General features: G+C 44.4%; 1 protein-coding gene across 4 annotated transcripts; it reads left to right on the top strand.

Moving 5' to 3' along the window:
* The first annotated feature begins 8,499 nt into the window (after positions 1-8,499).
* MYCN (MYCN proto-oncogene, bHLH transcription factor) lies at positions 8,500-14,776 on the top strand. 4 transcript variants are annotated; one of them, XM_076332751.1, is made up of 4 exons: positions 9,646-9,892; positions 10,219-10,283; positions 11,168-12,003; positions 13,267-14,776. In XM_076332751.1, exons 3-4 carry the CDS (start codon positions 11,274-11,276, stop codon positions 13,863-13,865), a joined length of 1,329 nt encoding a protein of 442 aa, XP_076188866.1. In that variant the 5' UTR covers positions 9,646-9,892; positions 10,219-10,283; positions 11,168-11,273; the 3' UTR covers positions 13,866-14,776. The 4 variants fall into 4 exon arrangements, with proteins under 4 accessions (XP_076188868.1, XP_076188866.1, XP_076188867.1 ...); XM_076332753.1 differs by lacking the exons at positions 9,646-9,892; positions 10,219-10,283 and adding an exon at positions 8,500-8,561; XM_076332752.1 differs by lacking the exon at positions 10,219-10,283.
* The last annotated feature ends 7,919 nt before the right edge of the window (positions 14,777-22,695 follow it).

Below are 22,695 nucleotides of genomic sequence, written 5' to 3'. Positions count from 1 at the left end.
CTGCCCAGGGAAGTGGTGGAGTCCCCATCCCTGGAGGTATTTAAAAGACGTGTAGATGAGGCGCTTAGGGACATGGTTTAGTGGGCATGGTGGTGTTGGGTTGACGGTTGGACTCGATGATCTTAGAGGTCTTTTCCAACCTCAATGATTCTATGATTCTATGATTCTATTGTAAACCTCGATATTGTGCAGAATTACATTTGTGGATTATCAAGAACATTTCAGTTCTGTTAAACAGAAATTGTTCTAAGCAATGAAATCATGTCACTGGAAAACAAATATATGCATTATCAGTACACAAAACCTCTAGCTAAGCCTCAATACTGTAATGGCTCATAAATATTAGATTACTGATGAAAAAACATTTAACATGTAAAGTCTGATCACATGAACATAGCTGTGCACTACCAAACCAGGATTACAGCTTTGGATATCTCAGTTAACAATAAGACAAGGAAGTCCCTCCGATACAACGATCAAAAGAGAAAATAACACACAGTCAAAAATCAAGGCTATACTTGTATAATAGTTGAAACAACACTAAATGTATGTTTTTCATATTCCACAGCTCAAAGTTAAACAGCAACATTTTTAAACTCTTTTAATTAAGGGTTGCAAGGACATTCTGTCTTTAACTGCTTCTTCTGCCATGACATTTCAAGTTACCCAAATCAAAAGTCATTAGAGACCACCAAATAATTAATTTTGATAAAAGCAAAAACAAAACCAGTGAGCAGTTTTAAAGGAAAATTGTTTTGTTATGATGCTTTATAATATCATTCAGCCAAAACTGCATGCAACTTTTTCTTCTCTTATTGATACCCTCTTCTGGGTGGCTACAAGACTAACATGCTGTCCTGTCTCCTGTCTTGTTCTGTCCTTTTTCTGAGTGCACCTTGGCTTGCCACATACTGGATGCTTCTTGTTCAGATTTTCTCTCTTTTTTCCCTGTGACTTTAGATACTGAGGAGTTAAGAAGCAGAACTGGCTTTATAATGCCATGAGAGACAGGTTTAGAGGGAAGTTGGCAGGTCTAGATCTTACAGTATGTGTTCAGATACTTCAGCAATATGTGGCAACACAAAATCTTTAAGACATACGGACAGCCAAAGCCAAAGTTACAATGCTGATGAGCCCTAAAACATTCAAAGCAGAACACTGCAAGAAACAGGAATCCAATGTCAAATATGATCACTACAATGAACGGTTTATTATTCATTGAAGAGAAAAAAAAATCAAACTAATAAACCACATTTGTTGTGGCACTTGCTTCTAAAACTCTCTACTTCTAAAAGTCTGTAATCTGTCAAACAATTTTACAATAAATATGTACAATGATCAGAACTAGACATTTCTTTCAGCCTCCTATTGATCATGGCTCACTTCAAAGCAATTTTCTGACTTACAGACTGTGGTTCATACAAAACCCTCTTGCATTTGCCTGGAAAAACATGAATATGTTAAACAAAAAATATATTGTAGGAGTTGCCAAAACAGATGCAAACCTGGGTCTGAGAGTCTGGTTTCTCATCTCTAGCAGCCATTTATTTGTTTTACTGGGAGGCAAACACCTTTTTCAAGACTCGGGTGTACATGATTTGGCAAGGGGGCTGAGAGTTTCACAGAAGCCCATGAGCATTAGTCCCAGTGACATTAAGGACACAGCCAGCTCTCTCTGGGAGACTGTGGAAGGCATGCAGAAGGAGGAAATGGTAAGACATCCGAAGATTGCGGCATAGCCCTTCATACATTTCTGCTTACAGCCAGAGATACATCAATAATTTCTGTGACACATAAATAAACAAAACTTCAACACGCTGATTTACTAAAGCGGGAATGGCAATAATAATAAAACCATCAAAACTCCATAAAGACCTTTAACGTGTCTGAAGATATTTTCATTACTGCAATAAGTGTTAAGCGTTTCCTTTGCTGTTAACAGTTTTTATGGCAAAGCTTTGAAGAATGTCTCACAGGTTATCAGTAAAGGCTCTATCTGTTGCATATAAAATAAGAACAAACTAAACAATCCAGAAAACTACTTTCAAGTTGTGGCCCAGGACTAAAGTTGGAATCACGACAGGACAGATCTGTTGCTGGTCTCATCTGGCACAGTCCCAATGGAAGGAAGCCGTATCAATTGACACCAGCTGAGAATATAGTTTGATGCATCCACTTATTCACTCACTTAAGTCTGTATTTTTCTTTTTTTTCCCCTTTTTATGTTCTAGTCACCAACACCATTCTGGCCAGTCACTAATAGTCCTTAAAGGCTAATCTTCCTGTTAGCTTGCATTTAAAAATGAATCTCAGATGCAGGAAATGAAAGCCTTCCTCTCAAACATAAAGCAGGTTCCAACTGAAAACTAAAGAATTCACGCTTCAAACCACTCTCCGAGGATGTCTTTCTCTATTGGTAACATTTGGAGATGTTTGAAAGGGAGCTAACGAAGACAGGTTTATGTGACTGGTTATAATTTTACCTTCCCAACTGCACATTTCACATTTGTCTCAGTGAATTATCTGGTAAAATATTTCACAATAACGAATTCTTTAAAAGGTTTTGCAACCAGTGAAATATTTTGAGCTGAAGTTTCAAAAACTCAGCAACGTGAGCTGGCATGAAAATGCACAAATGGCTAATGCTCCAAAAAATTTAAAACATTAAGTATGTATAAACATAAAGTGTTGTAATGCTTCAAACCACTAAATGATTGAAAATATGGTGGCAAAACAGAGGAGGCCAGGTAGAAGAGGAACGGGGTAAGATTCAGGGACAAACTATATAAGCAGCCCATTTCACAAGCCGTGTGAATAACCCCAAAGATCTTTCTTACTGTGGCATTAAGATTTTAACTAAACTAAGCTTTTCAGAGAATTAAACTAATTGAGATCAACAAGTCTTCCCGATGAAGTGGCATTGCAGCATCACCATGGACCACCGTGAGGAGAAAAACTTACTTGCTGAAGCTGTCAGACCTCACCAATCCTCTTCCCACCTGCCTATTACCTGTAGCGGGTCATGAGAAGCAGAAAGCTGCCCTTCAGTGTCGTTCTCTCCTCTCCATGCTTAGGAACTGCAAAATATAAGGATGACTCTCCTGGGCTTCACTAAGTTAATTTGCCAAAGAGTTTTTCCCTAGCTTTAACAGGCAGTGGAGTGGGTATTGGCTGAATAGGCTCAAACCCTTGACTTTCAAAGAAAAACTGAAGACCTGTGATGAGATTATTTTACAAAGACCTCCACCCCTGCAAGAGGTCTACCATATTTGTTGTGGCTGAAGGACACAGTATAAATTTACATCGTTGATATCTTCAGAATTACTGAGAGATGACAGTTACTGTTTATTGGCAGCATGGTAATATAGATCAGTGTCTCGGTATGCTGAACATGAATTACATTCACCAAAATTTTAAAAAAAAAATAAAAAGAAGCAACTGTACTGATCTACTTTTGTTAACTTTTTGGAAATGTTAACAACTTATTCTAACAAAAAACAATTTTATCATTGCTCTCATCATGTACCATCAAGCCATTTTTAACCGGCCTACTCACCTGTTACAGAAAAAATATTTTGCCACAGCTGTTGTCCTGAAATGCATGTGCATATCAAATGTGTTCATTGTGTCACAGGTATTTAGAAAAACAAGAATATAACACAAGAACAACCCAACTCTACTGTTATGTCACTGATGCTGTATGTCACTAAGCAGCGGGCAATTCTGCAACGATTAAATTTAGGAAAGTTATACCTTCCTACTCTACTTGCGAGAATGATAAATGCTTGTAAGTGATTTCACAATTAGGATAGATTTTCATGCACTATGTATACATTTAGGAGGAAGTAATTACTGTAATAATGTGTGGGGGTTACAATACTGTAAAAGTGAATTTATCCACAGATTTTGTATTAATAATGTTTCTTGTGGCAGCCTGACTAAGAGGAGCAGTGAGGTATTTTTCTCTATAATCATTTTTTGTGGGGAAAAAAAAAAAAAAATTGAATGCTGAAATTTAATAAATTCGTAATTTTAAAATTCAGGTACTTGATTTCCTCTTGGCCTAGTTTCCTAAGGAAAAAAAGCACATTCAACGGAGTTATCTGTCTGTCATTCCCTGACATGAATTTTGAACTCACTAGGCAGTTTCAACCAAACTTTATGGAGGGGGAAAGGTCTAAAAAATCTTAACGCTTTTACAGTTTTCTTTAAAATTGGAAACTGGAGAAAGAAAAGAGATCCTATTAATATTTCAACCAAGAAAAGTTAACAAGCTCATTCTTAATTAGACATCAAGAATTCTCATAAAAGAGAGACATCAGAAACCAGGCGCTCAAAATTCCTCCTTTCTATTACATTTCACTTAGTGGTCTTATCTGCAACTTTTTGAAGTTCGTTTTGTTTTGTTTTGCTTTAGAATACAACTGTAAGATACCAAATGCTTAGATGTTTATCTAGCCACATATAGGGTCTGAAAAATCTGTTGCAAGTAGGATGTTTTCCTGAGCAACTGCTATCAGCTTCTGCCAAACCTAAAAAATACATTTCTAGTCCTTCTGGTTTTAATGAAAATCTTCCAATGCTCTCTGAGCAGCTAGAAGGGAAGCTGAGGGAGAAGACTAGTACACAAACGCCGGTCTGACCAACCGCTTTTGAAGAAACAAAATGTACGCAGAAAGCACAGAAGGAAGAAAGCTCTTTTTCTTTTCACTAACTGTTGAAAGATGGTTCCTGATGTATCTAGGAATACTTAAAGGTGGAGCATTCAGCCACAGTTACCCGGTTAAATGCAGTATCTCCTCTGTTCTTAGCAGCCAGAGTGATATTCTATTATCAGAATATTACTTATGAATAATATGACCTCAAAATTAGTTTTAATTAAATAGAATTAGTTCTCTGTTTACTAGGTACTCCTTAAAATGCTTCTGAATGCACAGGTGAGATTGGCTAGTGACCTCTGAGGTGACCGTAAGTGAAATAACTCAAGTTTTTCAATGTCTGTGTTTGTACAATGTCTTGGTCATGTGAAACATTGTACAAGCACTAGGTATTATGGCTGGTATTCCAGAGTTTTCATGTCACAAGAACATCTGTGAATGTAGCACTGACGATGGCATTCTTTGCAGAGGTGACATCCAATGGCTTTGAGAGGCTGCGCTATTCTTTCATCTTAATGGATGCTGATGACGCACTCTGCAAGAACTTGTGGGAAAGCAATTGCTACCTCAGACTGTTACAATCAGCATCCTGGGGGAATCTGCTTCAATTTCCGTATGTGACACTGGGCAAGTCCCTTACCCTGTCTCACCTGAATGAGGGTAAAAGTAATGCCAGACTCTACCTTCACGAGAGTGTCAAGATAAATATTTTAGATTACACACACTCAGCAGCTACACGGCAGGGATTGGTACAACTACCTAGCAAGTTTTCTGAAGGTATGCGGGAATAAACCTGCTGCTCTAAATCTGGCAGCTTTTGTAACTGTTATGTTAACTTTAACAGCTACCTCCAAATACTTAATCCGCCTGAAAATGTTACTACTGCTATCTAACAGGTAGTGTATCAGGTCCTTGTTTAAGAAGAAAAAAAAAAAATCCCAGGTCTATGAGTGTTCACACTTACGTCCTTTCTAGTCCTACACAGAAAGCTTCATGTCATTTCTGCTGGTTGAGACAGAACAGGGATAGATCATTCCGATTCTGTCACGCTTTTGCCAAGTACACTCAGAACACACGCCTCTCCCCTCTCCCCCGATTAAGGAAAACCTTTATAAACCTCTTTTACAATTTTAACATGGAGTCATGAGAGTATATACATTACTTTTGACTAGCAAAGAAAACTCAGAAATGTACCAAAGTTTGGGTGCCTCTGAGGAAGACAATTGCACACTTACCGAGTAATACTGTCCTGTTTCTTTTGATCTTGGTAGCTGCAGGCTGTAAGGGTGAAAGAGAGGCACGTGTGGCCAGAGAAATTTGCCTTACACAGCATTCCTTAATGAATCAATAACGACGAAAGGGAAAATGTTCAGTAGCCTGGAACACCAGTAACTCACCCATGTATTATGCCCAGGTGTGTATGTCCAAGCTCTCAGCACAGTGCTTTGTCAGGCTTGTCGTCAGGCCAAATTAAAGACCACAGGATCTACTTAGATTCTTACCACTGTGTAAGCAAAAGTATCTTTTAGCCTTTTATACACTTTTTTATACATCTTTTTTCTACTTTTCCAGATAGCGAATTCTTACAATGCCTTAAAATATTTGCTACACAACTGGTCTATATTGGGACCCAGTTCTAGTATCAGCACATCTTAATTCCCAAGTTTTTTCAGTGAAATGACATAATAATAAATTCACAGTAACTACAAGTAATTTCAGGTTTCCATTTGCCTTGAGGCTTCTTGATATATGCCATTTCAGGGACAGAAGGGATCAGAGAAAAAAAAGTAAATGTTGATAAAATAGCCCAAAGTAAGTGTCAGCCAAAACATCACAGAGATTTGTGCAGTCCTTCCAAAGCTTTGCACAATGTTTTCCATGTCTTTCTCAACTGTACAAGACAAAGCAAAAGATCTGGGGTTTTAACAAGTCTTTTTACCTAAACAGAGTTAGTGCTCAAAACCAGCAATGTTTCTCAGCGTACTGCTTTCCATTTCCTGTTCAGTGGGGTTTTTGGTTTTTGTTTGGTTGGGCTTTTTTTTTATAATGAAAGTTACTTTAAAAGATTTGTCTTGAGTGTTACCCCTCATTAATGTTCTCATCCAGGGTACGACAAAAGATACCACACACCACAGCAGAACTTTCCTAAAAGTTGATAGCTTTATTCCCACGCACATACATATGAAAAAAGGAAAAAGAAAAATTTAAAAAGGCTGCTGAGAAAATCTAGGTGAGAATTTATAATGAATTAACAATAAACCAGATAGCAGCCCATGTCCATCTCTAAGGTATGGACATATCAATATTTGCGTATATAAAAACATTAAAGGAAACGTGGAAGACAAAAAGAATTACTTTAAAGGAGCAAATAAGGTATAATTGTTTAAACTGAGGAAGATCCTCGATTGATGAGTATAAATAAATCGTTCACACATTCGGTGAAACACATACTGACTGTTCATGTCTCCTCACAAGCTGCAACCTGTTCAAGGCTACTGAAATGTCAGGGGAAAAAAAACCCCAACCACCCACACCTTTTTTGTCCAGCCAAATCATCCAAACACAAATTAATAAAGCTCAGCACTTTCATAAGACTTCACATCTTCAAAGTACTGAGCACACATTAGCTAATCAATGAATTCCCCTGTCTTGAATCCAAAGTGCATTAGAGGAATGGAGGCCAAATCACGAAAGTTCAGGCAAGCCTGACCTCAAACATCTCACCAGCTTATTGCCACAGGGGCTGGCTGAAACCCCGGCAGGAGCCAGTCCAGTGCTCCTCTGCTTTATGTTGCGCTGCCCCTTCCACAGCTGACTCCAGCCAGCTGTTACCTCCCAGCCAAGTTGTAACTCATAGCTCATTTTAGGGATACCTAAAAGTCACCTTCAGCACCCCGTGCCTGAATTGTGCTTGCTCAGAAGCTCTGGTACAAAGGATTCGCCTCCCAGGTGCCCTTTTTGCTCTCAGTCAGGGCCAACCAAAGCCTCCTCAGCAAAACTGCACCCAGCCACCTCCGTGCTAAGAGGAAAAGGTGGGCGGGAGCGAGCTGGGGGAGCAAAGAGTCTAGCAAAAGCTCGCTGCCTTGGCTGGGGCCATTTCAAAGCAGCTGCCACCTTTGGTCAGCCAACCCAACAAGCCTAGCCTCCACAGGCAGCGCAGGCAGGCCAGCCGCCACCATCATGCCACCTCCAGCAGCCCTGTGCTGCAGCCAGGCCTGCCCAGGGGTGCCCAGCCAGCCTTGCTGCTGCCCTGGACACCAGCTGGCTTCAGGACCACAGCAGGCACCCCAGGCAATTTTCAAGGCCACCTCAGGACACTGAAAAGGTGGTGGAGCCTCCTAGTTCTGGCCACTGAAGTGTGACATGGAGCGAAAGAGAGGATCACCACATGGGAGAAGCAGTACCCCCCGGCACAGCCGGCCCAAAATCCCCTGGAAGGGACGAGGTGAAGGGGCACACGGCCTATCCCTGCCTCCATGACGGTTTATTCTCCCGTCTCAGGAGGAACCTCCCCCTCCTCAATCGACTCCATCGACGCCGAGCTCGCTCTCTCCCCGCCATGCCTCCCGGAGCCGCCGGTTTTGAAGACCCCGGGCTCGCCCCCATCGCCGGCCGAGGCGGGTCGGGGAGGCGGCGCCCCGCCCGCGGCGCCCCCGCCGCCGCACACAAAGCGGGCCGCCCGCCGCCACCAGCCTTCCTGCGAGCGACGCCCAAGTCCCCGCCTCAACCTGCAGCCTATGAGCGAGGAGGCGCCGCCCCGAGCGGCGGCCGGATCGGGATCGGGATCGCACCCGCCGCCGCGCACCGCCGAGGAGAGCGCCGCGCTCCCGTCCTGTCGCGTCCCGTCCCGCGGCCGGCCTCGCCGCGGCCCCCGCGCCCGCGGGGAAAGGAGGCGAGAGAGCGGTGGGTGCCCCGCCGCTGGGGATATGCGCGGAGGTGCCGGGCGAGCGCCGCGCCGCCGCTCCTGCCGGCCCTCCGCAAGGTGTCGCCGTCGGCAGCGGAACGGCGGGCCGCGGCGGCTCCCGCCGAGTGTCGATGTCCAGTTCCGCGGGGCCGGGCCGGGCCGCGCCGCGCCGCGCCGCGGCGGAGAGGTGTGCGCGGGGGAGCGCGGGGCTGGCCGGCGGCCCGCCCGCGGGCCCACCCCGGCAGCCGCGCCCGGGGCAGCCCGGCGCGGCGCCGGCGTGCAAGTCCCGCTCGCCAGAGGGGAGGCGATCACTGCAGAATGATTATTACTAATTATTTACAAAGCCCAGAGTCGAAGCGACTCCCTCCTCCAGCCACTTTCTTTATGCCTCTTTTTTTTTTTTTTTCTTTTTTTTACTTGCCCCGGGTGTTTCCGCGGGAGATCGCGGCCGCGGGTGGGGAGAGATGCGGCCCGGAGGCGACGTTTCCCCCAAGCTCGGGCGCCGGGGTGGCGCGGGGAGGGGGCGACACAAAGGGACAGCGGCCGCGGCGGGCTCCGCGGGCCGGCGCGGAGCGGGGGGCAGCCCCGCGCCCGCCCGGCCCCGGCCCCCCGCGGCGGCCGGGCGCCCTCCCCGGTCCGCCCCCGGCGCTTTTGCACCGGGAGTGGGACTTCATTCTGCTCGCAGAGAATAAAGAGCGAATGGGGCTTTTGGCGCCAAATGCCAGGCACCTCCCTGCTTGTATGGAAATCAGGGAGGTGGGGTTAGGCTGCTCTCGCTTTCCTCTTTTTTTTATGCTCCCCTCCCCGGGTGTGTCAGCTTTTTTTTTCCCCCCCTTCTTTTTTTAATGCCTTTTTGGGGGGTTAATAATATCCAGCAGCTTCAAAGCCAGCCAGTGACAGTCATCTGTCTGCAAGCAAAGGGTGAATGCGGAGGCTTGGGCCAGCCGCGGGGGCCGGGCGGGCTGGCGCTCAGTAAAGTGCAACATACAAGATCATCTGCTTTTTTTTTTTGCCTTTTTTTTTTCTTTCCCCTTCCCCCCCTCCCCCCCCCCCCCGCCACTCCTCCCCCTTGCAACACCCACCACCATCACCAAGGAGGTAAGAAGAGGAAGCTGCAGGGTCTGGGCTGTAATAAGCAGGAGGACAAAAAACCAATCAAATAAATACAATTCCACATCGCATTTGAGTTGCTAAACTAGGGAGGATGGGAAGGGAAAGGAAGCGCAGGGGCATTGCAGTGCGTGAATGGGTTTTTCATTGAGCAGAAGAAAATCCTGGAGGATATTTTTGTTTTGTTTTGGAGCTGTCGCATTGAGATCGCCTGTGTTTTGTAGGTGCCTCTTTACTGCTTTGCATTTTTAACGGTTTAATGTATTTCACGAGTAGAAAAATGTACAATACTGGAAGTGATCAGGGGGCGGGGCAGGGGGAGAGCAGCTGAGCCGGGCTCGTTTCTTTGCATTTCATCATAAGGCTTTTAATGGGTTTTTTTTCCCCCCTTTTGGTCTCCGTTTTCAGCGTCAGCTGTTCTGAACCCAGCAGAACGATTTCCCTTCGCGTTACCTTAAGCGAGCTGAAGGGAGACGCTGAATGTCTCGTTTGGACTTAAAGTAATTTTTTTTTTTTTTTTTTTTTTTAATGTCTGATGCAACTGAGGTCTCGGAAGAGGAATGGGGCTGTGGTTGACTGGTCGTGGCTAGCGAGTGGGGGGTCCGGCCGAGGTAAGGGCAGCAGCGTGCATTTTCCGGAGGTGAGGGCTGGAAAGCCGGTGTGTTTGCAGGAGGTTTGGTTGTATGAAGTGGCAAAATGCGCGAAGTTGTTGTCCTTGCAACCTCTCCGTTGCTCTTGTCTTAAACTGGAAAAAGGGGGAGAAAAAACTTCCCGTACCTTCTTGGCAAATCAGGAGGCTTTGTTGGTGGCGCCGGGGTGGTTTTAATGCATTTTTGTGCGTGAGATTATTACATAAGGTTGATAATTTCTGTTGCTGCTGAATTTCCCCTCCTCCTCTTCCCCCCCCTTGTGTTTTGTGCGGATTTCTCTGGCTCGCTTTGAGTGAATGAACTGGCGATTTGCGAAGTTGCAAAGAGCCCCTCCGCCCCCTTTTTTGCATCCTTCTCTCTCCCCTTTGCACTGCTCCGCAGATGACAAAAGGAGTAAACTTCCTCTACTTTTGCTGGTATATTAAGAGGGCTTTCTGGAGAGATTACGGTATCAAAGCCTTGCATCTGTCTACAGTTACTCTGCTGTTTTGAGCGTTTGAAGCAGTTTGGGGAGAGCGGGCGAGTGCTATGTGCAAAAGCACAGAGGTGCTTTGCATCCTTGCTGTACCTTGCCGGCTGATTTTGTGTCCTCACGGAGCGCCGGGGACGGCGGAAAGCTTTGCATCTGGAAGCACTACCTGATCGCTTTTCTTTGAATATCTTGAGTCGGGAGGAAAGGTGTGTGAGGTGCATTTTTTCGCAACTTGCAAAAGGCTCCCTCTTTCTTCCTGTTGATGATGGGATTTTATTTTTTTTTCCTTCGGTTAAGAGGAAGGGAGTCACATTCGTGTCTGTCTGTTTCTTCAGTGTTTTAATTGTGGTTGTTTTTTTTATTTTTGGTTCAGTTTCAGGTCTTGGGAGAACCTCTCTTCTTCCCCTTGCTGGAAATACCCATAAAACCTGTCTCTAAAACCATTGCCCGACCCAGGGATCGGCAAGAAGAGACCCGTAATGCCAGGAATGGTCAGTAAAAACCCAGACCTCGAGTTCGACTCTTTGCAGCCCTGTTTCTACCCGGACGAAGATGATTTTTATTTGTGCGGGCCGGACTCCGCTCCCCCCGGGGAGGACATCTGGAAAAAGTTTGAGCTGCTGCCCACCCCTCCCCTGTCTCCCAGCCGGGCCGGGCTCCAGGAGCACCCCCCGGGGGGGGCGCCGGTGCCGTGGGGAGGGGCGGCCCTGGGGGGCTGCCGCCCCGCCGACCCCCTGGACTGGGCGTCCGAGCTGCTCCTGCTGCCCCCCGAGGCCGACCTGTGGGGCGGCTCGGACGGAGGGGACTTCTTCGAGACGGGCCTCGGCGTGACCAACAACCTCAACTCCATCATCATCCAGGACTGCATGTGGAGCGGCTTTTCCGCCCGCGAGAAGCTGGAGCGGGCGGTCAGCGAGAAGCTACAGGGCAAGGCGCCCGCCGCCGCCGCCCCGCCGCCGCCCCCGGGGGCCGCCGCGGGCAGCCCCGCCGCCGCCAGCGGCCGCGCGGAGCTGGGCGGCGCCGTGCCCGAGTGCGTGGACCCGGCCGTGGTCTTCCCCTTCCCCGTCAACAAGCGGGAGGCGGCGGCGGGCCGCGCCGGGGCGGTGGCGGCGGCGGGCGGCGGGGCTCCGCGGGGCGGTCGCCCGCCGCGCCCCGCAGGGGACAGCCGGGCCAGCAGCAGCTCCGGGGACGACACCCTCAGCGACTCGGGTAAGCGCCCGCGGTACGCGGCCGCCCCGTCCCCGGGGTGGGGTGGGGGGGGTGGCGGCGCTGCCTCCGGGCGCCGGCGGCTCCGCGCCCCCCGCGGGCTGCCCGGGGGCCAGGCGGGGGCGGCTGCGCCCCGATTCGGTCCCCGTCGGCGGCACGGACGTGCAGGGCCGGGCGGTGCGGGGCGCGGGGTGGCCGGCAGGCGGCAGCAGGCGCGGCGGCAGCGGCGGGGCCCCCGCGGCCGGGGCCCCCGCGGGGGCAGCAGGCCCGGGGGAGCGGCGGGGCAGGAGCCTCACCGGGCAGCAGGCCCGGCCCGTGGGGCTGCGTGGTGCTGGGGATCCCCCGGGGCTTCCTTACCTTCCCCTGCCCCCTGTGGCTGGCGTGCCCCGTCCCAGCGGCCGTGCTGGGGGAGCTGGTGGGCAGAGCGGGCTGCCACTGTCACGCTGGGGACGGGGTTCGGGGGGAGGGATGGCCGTGTGTGCCGTTAGGTGTGATTTGGGAAGGCTGGAGCAGGCTAGAGACCCCTCAGAGCAGCGCTTGCGCTGACAGAACCTAAAATGCCCAGAAACATCTCTTGTCCGTGCCTACAGAGAAGTCCACTTGGGCTGAAACGTGGTTTCGCGTGTGTAGATGAGCTGGTCCGTACGACCACCGCCATAAACTTGGTGATCCGTCCCGGGTTTCAAAGCCTGCTGTCCCTTTAATGTCTGGTTTGACAGCTTTGGGTGAGGAAGCACTTCCAACAGCTGTCTTCTTGGCAGTGCACCAAGCGCCGGCTTAAAGGGTCCCCGGCTGGAGCAGCTTCACCTTCTGCCTCAGAACAAACCCAGCGATTGTTTCGTATTCCGGCTGCTTTTCTACCAAGCAGGGGCTGTGCTGTGGCACTGTGCGTGCCTTTTGTACCCCAGCTCTACGATTCCATGCAAAATACATACATTCTGTCTAAAAACTCTTTCCTGCCGCTGCGATTATGTGTGTAGTAGCCCCACTTTGGTTGAAAATTAGAAGTGTTTTAAAAAAAAAACTCGTTAAACTTATTAAACTTTCAAAAATCGCGGTTCTTCAGTCATTTTATGTGTATTACATACTTTTCCAGATCTATATCTGACTACAGATGGTGGGCACACCCTGTTTTTGCCATCAGTTATTTCATTGCTGCTTTTACTGTACATATTTTGTCAATAAATACATCTGGGTTGACACTTGTTCGAAGTATTTTCTGTGAGAATAACGTCTATTTTATTTTCCATTTTCTATTACCAAAAGATGATGAAGATGAGGAGGAAGAGGATGAAGAAGAAGAAATTGATGTTGTGACAGTGGAGAAAAGACGCTCCTCCTCCAACAAGGCTGTTACCACCCTTACTATTACAGTGCGTCCTAAAAATACCACTTTTCCATCAGTCAGGACACAGCAGAATGAACTGATTTTAAAGCGTTGTGCACCAATTCACCAGCAGCATAATTATGCCGCTCCTTCTCCATACATGGAGAGTGAAGATGCTCCACCGCAGAAGAAGTTAAAAACCGAGGTGCCCCGTCCAGTAAAACCCACGATCCAACCAAAGTCTAAGAGTTCAAGTCCTCGAAACTCTGATTCAGAGGATAGTGAACGTCGACGCAACCATAATATCCTAGAGCGTCAACGGCGTAATGATCTACGGTCAAGTTTCCTCACATTAAGGGACCATGTTCCAGAACTGGTTAAAAATGAGAAAGCTGCAAAAGTTGTGATCTTGAAAAAAGCCACTGAATATGTTCATTCCCTTCAGGCAGAGGAGCAGAAATTGTTGCTAGAAAAGGAAAAATTGCAAGCCAGACAACAACAATTGCTAAAGAAAATAGAATACAAGCGGACTTGCTAAACTTTTTTTTGTTTTGGTTTGTTTTGGCTGACCAGGACAGTCATTGCCACTTTGCACATTTTTGATTCTTTAAAAAAAATTGTGTTTTTTGACGTTAAGAATGTTGGTTTTACTTTCAATCCAGTCCCTGAAGTAATCGACAAACTATATTATCCGGGTACGGAGCAAATGGATGTTCTTGCAAGGATTTTTTTTGCAAGACTACCAAACAACAATGGACTGCCTTTGTTTTTCTTCTTAAGAACTGTAGATGGTGGGGATTTTTTTTTTTTTTAAATTGTTGTGAGCATTTGGAGCTGCTGATGACATCTAGTTGAGTTTTAAAACGTTCATTCCTAAGTTTTATGGTGCTTATGTTCTAACAGATGTTACTTTAGGGGTTGGCATTTTGTACCCCTGTGGGAATTTTCTGTAAATACCATCTACACACTTGCCTTTTGTACATGTCTTGGGTTATGAGAGGTGGCTTTTGCTACCAGTATTAGACTGGAAGTTCATACCTAAGTACTGTAATACCTCAATGTTTGAGGAGCATGTTTTTGTATACAAATATATTGTTAATCTCTGTTATGTACTGTACTAATTCTTACATTGCCTGTATACTTTAGTATGATGCTGATACATAACTAAATTTGATACTTATATTTTCGTATGAAAATGAGTTGTGAAAGTTTTGAGTAGATATTACTTTATCACTTTTTTGAACTAAGAAACTTTTGTAAAGAAATTTACTATATATGCCTTTTCCTAGCCTGTTTCTTCCAGTTAATGTATTTGTTAATGTTTGGTGCATAGAACTGGGTAACTGCTAAGTTCTGTGTTTAATTTCTTCCAACGATGTACATTTAGTGCTGCGTCTCATAGCACTTTGAAATACCTCATGTTTATGAAAATAAATAGCAATTACATGATGTGCCATTTACTATTTTTCTCTTAAATGAAGTTCTTTTAAATAAAATCTTTAACTTCGCAATGTTCATGAAATACAAAAACACGGTCCCATATCCTGGGCACTTAAACTCTCAAACTATAGGTGACGCTCTATGAAAAGTCAGCTAGGCAGGACATTTCCATTTCTGGTTAAAAAGTAATTGTAGTAAGAACAATTTTCCTATTCTTTCATCCTTCAGATGTCTCTTGTGATGTCAGGATCATCCCAGGGGACTGAACGTACCACAGTTAATGGAAAGACTCCCGTGTTTTGTGAAGACTTCTGGAATATCCACTGTATGCAGAGAATTGAGAGGGATCAGGAACACGGCTAGCATGCTTCTGCTAAGGGACTGGCCTCAGTGTGGGAGATGGGTGGAGAAGTAAATGACGGAGTTACACTTGCTACAGCAGAGAAAATGAAAAATTTGTAGTAAACAAAGATCTTGCTTAAGACTGCTGTTCTTATTTGCATTACAAAAGGCTTATCCTTAAAGCGGTCCATCATTGCATAGGACAATTAATGTTCTTGTTTGTAGCTGATACTTAGCACGCTAAGTTAGTAAAATTAAAAATCCCAGGGAAGATACAGAGCTATAAAGCGTGCGTAAAATGAACAATGAAACTTGGCAGGTGGTATGATGGCATTTGGTGTGACATGAGCAAGACATGGAATCTGTGAAATATGTTTGGTCATTTTGGTAAGCTCGAGACCAAGGAGTTGTTTTATTTTCTAGTCTGTACAGGTATTTCTGACATTGTCTTTCCCCACACTGAACCTGAAAAATAAGGTATAGATTAATGACCAAATGGCCAGTAAGTAGTTTAAGGATCAACTTGCAAGGAGCTAGTCTGGGGCATCTGCCCCTACTTTAGCCACAAAGGAAGTAGCTTGCTTGGTGATGGAAGTGCAGAACATCTTGTATTTGCCATGAGGTAACGGAGAGTAAGAGCAGTATGGGGGCAAAATCACCACAGTAATGGACGTGCCATAAGTCCATGTCCTACAGTAAGTAGCTTGTTGGTGCACCCACAACCTGTGCATTCTTGGGCCCCGGTCAGCTTCTGTACCAAGAACACCGGGAATCGTACTTGCTAATATTTCAGTGCAGTAAATCCAGATCCTCAACAGGCACAAATTGGTATAACGGCATTTGGATTCAGCTAGGCCTACACAAGTTTATGCCATTTGAAGATTTGGCCTGAACAGACTTAGTATCTTCTAAATTCATACTTAAGGACCACAATCTTTCCGTAAGTAGAATCCTTGTTTTCATTCCCTTGATGTGGACTTGATCATGCTTCTTCCACTTTGCTAGTACAATGAAAAAACAGTAAAAGACAAAGCCTAAGCAGTGACAATTGGTGTGGACAATCACACGGTACATTTAATTTTACTAGTTACAACAACCTATTTTCAACCCCATTTTATTAGCAATTTTTTTTTAACTGCTGTGGTACTGTTTTCAAACAAGGTACAAGTCACCTGAGTCTTGAAGGAGAAGGAAAGCTTTTCAAACATCCATTGTACTGTCTTTCTAACCTGTGCTTGCTTGACTTCCAACAAGGGCTTCCAACTGTAACATGAGTTTACAGTTAGACTGAGTATTAACATTAAAAAAAAAAAAGTTACAGCTGTATACTGGCCAGATACTTTCCTAGCAGATGCAAATCGTATTCTGAACAAATAAATCACAGAATGATCTGTCACTGTCTCTTTACAGTCTAGGAATGTACTGTCTAAGGACTGAACATGGAAAATTGAACAGAGATTCCCTTCCCTTCCCTTCCCTTCCCTTCCCTTCCCTTCCCTTCCCTTCCCTTCCCTTCCCTTCCCTTCCCTTCCCTTCCCTTCCCTTCCCTGGGAACAGCTGGTCCGAACCCTCCACTCAGAGCAGGGCCAAACTCTAGGTCACATCAGGTTGCTCAGGGTCATACACAGGCAAGGTTTGAATGTCTTCAAGGATGGAGATTCCACAGCCTCTCCGAAGAACACATTTCAGTTTTTGACTATCATGTCTGATACAAATTTTCCTACTACCTATTTGGAATTTTCCTTGTTGCAACCCGTCCCTTGCCTCCTGTCTTTTTGTGTTTAACCTTCCAGAAGAGTCTGGCCCCACCTTCTCTGTAACCTCCCATTAGGTAGTTGAAGACAGCAATTACTTCTCCTTTCTCTTCTTGAGACAACCCCGTTCTGTCTTGTATTGTTGTGGTATCCAAGCATTTAGAGTATAATAAAGGTGTCAAATACTTAGATTTGTTTGGATTTTCAACACAAATCCCATCTGAAAGCCTCTTTTTCAGTGTGGGAGTCTTGGCCTGATTCTTTTGAATTCAGTGATAAACGTCCAACTGCTGTCAGTGGAGATAGAAACTGGCCCCATATGGTTCAGAAATGCTCCCATATACTGTACTGTTTGCTGCTATACGCTGTACTACCAGTACTTCGGGTTTGTATTTTTTTTTTTTTTCCTTCTTTTAAATAACTTTCAGGAGTTAATAGGTTTGTTTTCGTATTGTTGCTGTAGGGAGCAAGTTGTTAAGGATAAATGTTTTTGTAAACAAAAATCTCAGTTGTAGGATGTTACTAAGTTACAATTGTTAAATAGAAGATAGTGGGTTTTGATTCTTTTGTATTTACACGATAAAAAGAATTAAGAGGTGTAGGGAAGATAGCTTTTGAAAAGAAGAGGTAAACAACTCATTTAGTAGTATTTTCTGAAGAATCGGTACCCAGATGGGTACGCAGAGAAGGACATAGAGACATAGCAACAACAGTAACAAAAGATCCTTCTGCCTGCGTATCTAGAGTGAAGAGTCCATAAGGACTCAGTCAAGTAATGAATAGAGACACTATTCCTTTTTTTTAACATACATCCCTATATTTGCATAACAAATGCAAACATATCTATCTGGAGAATCTGTTAGAAAATGTGGCAAGTACCTAATAACTGCTTATTAAAAAGCGGGTATTGCCAATTCCTGAAGGCAAAACTGAGTTAGAGTGATCACAATCTTATCTGATCTGCTATAAAAATTCCCAAGTTCTTTTTCATACAAGACAGAATCTGCTGATGGAATCAGATGGTTTCCTCCCAAATCACATATCCCAGAGGATGGTCTCCTTCCACTTTTCTGCTTATTTTCTTGAGAATACCACTAAGAACACAAGGGACTTGAAACACCAAAATGAAATGATTCCTCCATAAACCAGTATAACACCAGCGGGAGAGCTTAAAAAGGTGAAATGTGTTAATGATGTCATTACCACTAGGTCACCTGTAGCCATGAGCGCGAAGGAAAGTGCATTTCTCAAACCCCAAGCTGCTGTTATAGCAACTTATCACTAGGTCTTGGCAGGACTGCTTGAGATTTCATGACGTGTATAATTTGCAGAGGGCACGTTTCCTCCTGGTGAGTATACTGATAAACCAAGCTAGAATAAAATGACTTTAAAAGGATCCCATTCTTAAGCCTGAATTTGTGGCTGGTTTAAATCAGAAGATTTAATTTTATTTAAAGCTTTAAGTTCAAGATCATGAATTTAATGACTTTTTTATGTACCATGTTGGCATGGTACATACCATCACATTCTTGGCAAATGCTTCATGATTTATACCTGGGTTCCTTTCTTTTCCTTGTCTCCATTTCCTCTTTCCTTTTTCCCCTTCCCCTTCCCCTTTCTCTTCCCCTTTGTACCTAAACTACATATGATGTCTCTTCTCTCAGGAGCCCAAAGCCATCAAACTTAAAGGGATTTGAGGTGTCACAACGACCCCTTTAAAGTAAACAGGAATTTCAGTAGAAACACAAGATACACAGCACTTCCAGAAATCTCACAGGAAAGTAATGGTGCAAAACGTGGAAGAGAAGCTGTAGGGCCAGCACCGCGTTTTTTGCCATAGCACTTCTGGCTACTACTGGAGCATTGATAAGCAGAGCACCAGCTCGCCTCAGCAATTGCCTGAATTCAGAGCCCTTGGTCTGTGCCCAGACAAGCATTCACTTCTACTGGGCTACCTTTTCCAATCTGCCACCATACGTTAGTTTTTGCTGCCTGTCTGCTTGTGCTGACCCTGCAAGGAGGCTTGGCCACGGTAAAACAGGCATTTTGTTGTTAGATTGCATGAGGTGATAATTTCCCCTGCCTGCAGATCTGTGATTCTCATCCAGCTTTGTGCCCCTACCGGCCAGATCCTTTTTTCAATGAGATTAGTTATATATATATTTGAGCAACAGTCGACTCAGAGGAGATGAAATGAATTCTTCATCTCTGAGCTGTGAAGATTCCTTGTGTGTATGCTGTACGTATAGATTAACATATATGCTGCATGCACACAAGGGGTTCCATATGTGTTGATTCATTGAACCCTGCTAAATGAAGCCAAGTGTGTATTTTAACAAAGTAAGTAACAAGACCGTCCACTTGGTCTTTTGAAGAAAAAGCTAACAAACAAAGGTATTTTGTTTCCTGTATTTATGATCACAATATGACACACCTAAATAATGCAGAAATGAAAAAAAAAATTACCTACAAAGTAAGTACAATTAATGGCAAGTATTTTTTGACTCCATGATGAAATGGATGGGTGTGTAGACTTGTCAGACTTAAAAATTATCAGACTTATAACTGAATTATGACCTATTTGTTACTGATCTCTGAACTGTTGAGTTACATTTTGTACGCGTAATCATTGTCAGGCTCCATATATACTATTACAGCTGCTCTATTTGTGAGCTATATCATTTGCCATGATATAGTTCTTCCATCTGACATTGTTTAGATAAGTGGAGACATTTTCATTTTATAGTAAAATATATTTTTTTTCTTATTCTATGCTCCCAATTTCCCAACCTCATTTGTTTGCTTTAACTATTTACTGCTCTCTATCTGCTTTCTGTCTTCTATACTGCATGCATTTAGGGATTGGAACTTCTACGTTATCTGTCTGAAGCTGAGGTTAGACTGTGTTCCTGCGAGTTGCTCTATCAGTCATTATAAAATTATGACAAGAGTCCTGTTGTCCAAAAGAACAGTGTCTAACAGCTAAATATAGTGTAGTTTTATATTAGAGGTAGGATGAATCATGTTTTCCACATCTGTTTATACCTTCTAATCTACAAGCATTACAAGCATTACAGAGTTTCAAGCACCTAGCTGCTTAGCTTCCTAATTCTCCTTATGTAGTCACCAGAGAGACAGAGGCTCTTCCCGGAGGACAGTTCAGAGCATCTACATTGGGTTTTTACTGGAACGGGCCCAAACACTGCTCTGTACTGTGGAGAAGGAGTGATTACAATGTGAAAGGGGTGATTACATGAACTATGTTAAAGGCTTCTTTATTGCTGCTGGGTACCATCAACAAGTTGCGTGATCCATAGCTGATCTTACTTACCAGATGAAATTTAAAGCAATGATTTGGAGAAAACTGCAGGTTAATAGATTTGTTTCTTAGAATAAAACAGTGGATGAATGTAGGATATATAGTTAATTTAATCGGCATAGTCATTTTAGTTGCAATTAAATATTTCAATGGCACATCTCCATTTTGCTTCCTAACACCATCAAAAATAAGTACGTAATGTTTTAGCATTCAGAGGTTTCACTTCCTCATAGAACAAAGCAGTGTATGTGTGTAACAAATTAGAATATTATTTGGATTGACATTTTTAGTATCTGTATACAAATAGCTTTTTTCTTGTGCAATACATGACAATTACATTTAGGCATAACCTTGTTTCTTCAGTACGACATAGACTTAATAATAACTGCTTTGTAATTAATATTGTAATTAATTTAATTTTAATATGTAATTAATATTGCAATTCATTATGTAGGAGATGAGGGAACTATCCAATATCATATACAGAGTTCAGTAGTGGCTAGTAGCTGGGAATCCTCATAAAACTTTTTTAAAACCACTTAGATAATTTCTTTCTTTTAAATTCCTAAAATCAATCTTAAAATATCCTTGAAACATTGTTACAAAGTTGCTTTTTAGTATAGAAATCATCTCTGTCTTCTAAAATTGTCATTAGATTGGGCACTTTACTGATATTTTTTCTGGAGCAAATGTTCAGAAGGGAACAACGTCAACGAAAGGAAATTGCACTGTCTTCGACACTCACAGCCTTGGAGTTACATGCCAGTGTCTTTAAGGTAGAAATTCATCTGTAGACTGTTTGTGGGGCTGTGAGATAAACATTGGTTCAGTATGAGGAATGTGAAGGAAAAAAATGAAAAAAAAAAAAGTGCAAATGAGAAAGACTTCATTATTTTCCCCACAAATGTAAAGTAACTAATCATGCAAACAAGGGGATGAAACCCTAATAGTCCTAATAGTCAATGGTGATGCTTGAGTGCATTCTTGCAGGCGTTCCACAGCAGGAGTTAAAACTGGATGTTTTACATAATCATAGAATCGTAGAACAGTTTGGGTTGGAAGGGACCTCTAAAGGTCATCTAGTCCAAACCCCCTGCAATAAGCAGGGACATCTTCGATTAGACCAGGTTGCTCAGAGCCCCCTCCAACCTGACCTTGAGTGTTTCCAGGGATGGAGCATCCACCACCTCTCGGGGCAACCTGTGCCAGTGTTTCACCACCCTCAGCGTAAAAAATTTCTTCCTTCTATCTAGTCTGAATCTACCCTTTTTTAGTTTAAAACCATTAACCCTTGTCCTATCACAACAGGCCCTGCTAAAAAGTTTGTCCCCAACTGTCTTATAAGCCCCCTTTAAGTACAGATAGGCCACAATAAGGTCTCCCTGAAGCCTTCTCCTCTCCAGGCTGAACAACCCCAACTCTCTCAGCCTTTCTTCACAGGAGAGGTGTTCCATCCCCCTGACCATTTTTGTGACCCTCCTCTGGACCCGCTCCAACACCTCCTTGTCTTTCCTGTGCTGAGGGCTCCAGAGCTGGACGCAGGACTCCAGGTGGGGTCTCACCAGAGCAGAGTAGAGGGGCAGAATCACCTCCCTCGACCTGCTGGCCACGCTTCTTTGGATGCAGCCCAGGATACGGTTGGCCTTCTGGGCTGCGAGCGCACATTGCTGGCTCATGTCCAGCTTTTCATCCACCAAGTCCTTCTCGGCAGGGCTGCTCTCAATCCCTTCATCCCCCAGCCTGGATTGATAGCGGGGGTTGCCCCGACCCAGGTGCAGGACCTTGCCCTTGGCCTTGTTGAACCTTACAAGGTTCACACAGGCCCACTTCTCCAGCTTGTCCAGGTCCCTCTGGATGGCATCCCGTCCCTCTGGCGTGTCGACCGCACCACTCAGCTTGGTGTCGTCTCCAAAATGACTGTCCTAGGAAGCAGCACATGCAATTTCCATTTTTTTTTGGGGGGGCATCATACAGTCTTTCTGCCCATCAGCTATTTCCAGCTGTAATGTGGAGAGACCCATAAGGTGTTAATGTCTTAGATGCGATCTGAGCATATCTATAGGATTTTGCACTACTGGTGAGATGGCAGTTCGCTGTCTCAGGTCAAGAATATAATGAAGATTTGGCTTCCACTAAGTCAGTCTCTGAGCAGTTCATTATGTTCAGAGCTTCAGCAGTATTTTGGTCACTTTACGAATGTGATCCGTGAAAAGTCAGGAGACTCTGGAGTTAGTAGCAGTTGAAGATAGTATCAAGAAAGTCACAATTATTTAAACATAGACGTAGATGTGACAGCATGTAATACGCAAATCTACAAAGTTTCCTCACAACAAATGGTTTGGATAAATGTTTGTCCTGTGAAACTAAAAGGAGTTTAGGCACCTGTACAGCATCTATGAATTTGGCCCTAAAGAGCTAGAAAATAGTATTTAGATTCCTAAATCAGGTGCTAAAATGAGAATGGTGATATCTAGCAGCCTCTCCCTGAAAGCAGCAATGCTTTTTTTTTTTAT

The sequence above is a fragment of the Aptenodytes patagonicus genome, chromosome 3 (genome assembly GCF_965638725.1).
Source record: "Aptenodytes patagonicus chromosome 3, bAptPat1.pri.cur, whole genome shotgun sequence".
Lineage (NCBI taxonomy): Eukaryota > Metazoa > Chordata > Aves > Sphenisciformes > Spheniscidae > Aptenodytes > Aptenodytes patagonicus.
The sequence above is the reverse complement of the archived record's forward strand: the minus strand, read 5'-3'. Positions and strand labels throughout refer to the sequence as shown.

What these genes read in the sequence shown, in the direction of transcription:
- MYCN (XM_076332753.1), top strand. Translation starts at nt 11,274, where the DNA reads ATGCCAGGAATGGTCAGTAAAAACCCAGACCTCGAGTTCGACTCTTTG. An exon ending in CGACACCCTCAGCGACTCGG is followed by an intron (nt 12,004 to 13,266) that starts GTAAGCGCCCGC and finishes TATTACCAAAAG; the next exon opens with ATGATGAAGATGAGGAGGAA.